This window comes from Nannospalax galili, unplaced genomic scaffold (genome assembly GCF_000622305.1).
Source record: "Nannospalax galili isolate Female #2095 unplaced genomic scaffold, S.galili_v1.0 C47696669, whole genome shotgun sequence".
In the NCBI taxonomy this organism is placed as follows: domain Eukaryota; kingdom Metazoa; phylum Chordata; class Mammalia; order Rodentia; family Spalacidae; genus Nannospalax; species Nannospalax galili.
Genome location: NW_008451435.1, coordinates 1 through 567, shown reverse-complemented (window position 1 = coordinate 567; position 567 = coordinate 1). Strand labels below are relative to the sequence as shown.

Here is a 567-nt window from a genome sequence, read left to right as displayed (position 1 = left end):
ACAAGTACTTCATGATTGGCGGGATGCTACTCACCTGTGCAGTTATGTTCCTTGTGGTGCAGTACTTGACATGAGCCAGCCACATCCAGCGCTGGACAGCCTTCCCATCGTGTTAAAGTGTATGTGCGCACATGTGTGTGTGCAAGCAAGAATGGTGGGCTGGGCGGCAGCCTTTTGAAATGTATGCCTCAACTGTGAAGACACCCACCTCCAGGACTAATTGTGACTTAGTATCAAACCTGTTCTGTTTTCTGTGACATCTGGAGAGGAGGAGCTAGGGTCATCAAGATGTGTGGTGCTTAGGAGTGGATCAAGTTCCTTTTCTCTCGCTCTCACTGGGGGAGGGAAGGAATGGGTTTGGTGGTCTGTCCGCAGGACTGGTACGCACCCTGGAAAGCTTCCATCATGAACCTTGCACACAAGACTGTCCACATTGTTCACACTTTGTCCAGCCTTTGTGGTTCCTGATGAGTGAACCGGAACACCTTCTGGGATAGATCAGTTCTCATCCCTTTGCTTTTGCCACCGCCCCTTCCACCCCCACCTCCCACTCTCCCCTCCTACCCC

At 51.9% G+C, this 567-nt stretch overlaps 1 protein-coding gene across 1 annotated transcript; it reads left to right on the top strand.

Moving 5' to 3' along the window:
• On the top strand, nt 1–440 carry LOC103728195 (Golgi SNAP receptor complex member 2; the record flags this gene model as incomplete). The annotated part of the gene is given in 1 exon segment (XM_008826304.2): nt 1–440. A coding segment is annotated over 1 exon segment (74 nt), but the record flags the coding sequence as incomplete, so codon positions are not given.
• Nucleotides 441–567: the final 127 nt, after the last annotated feature.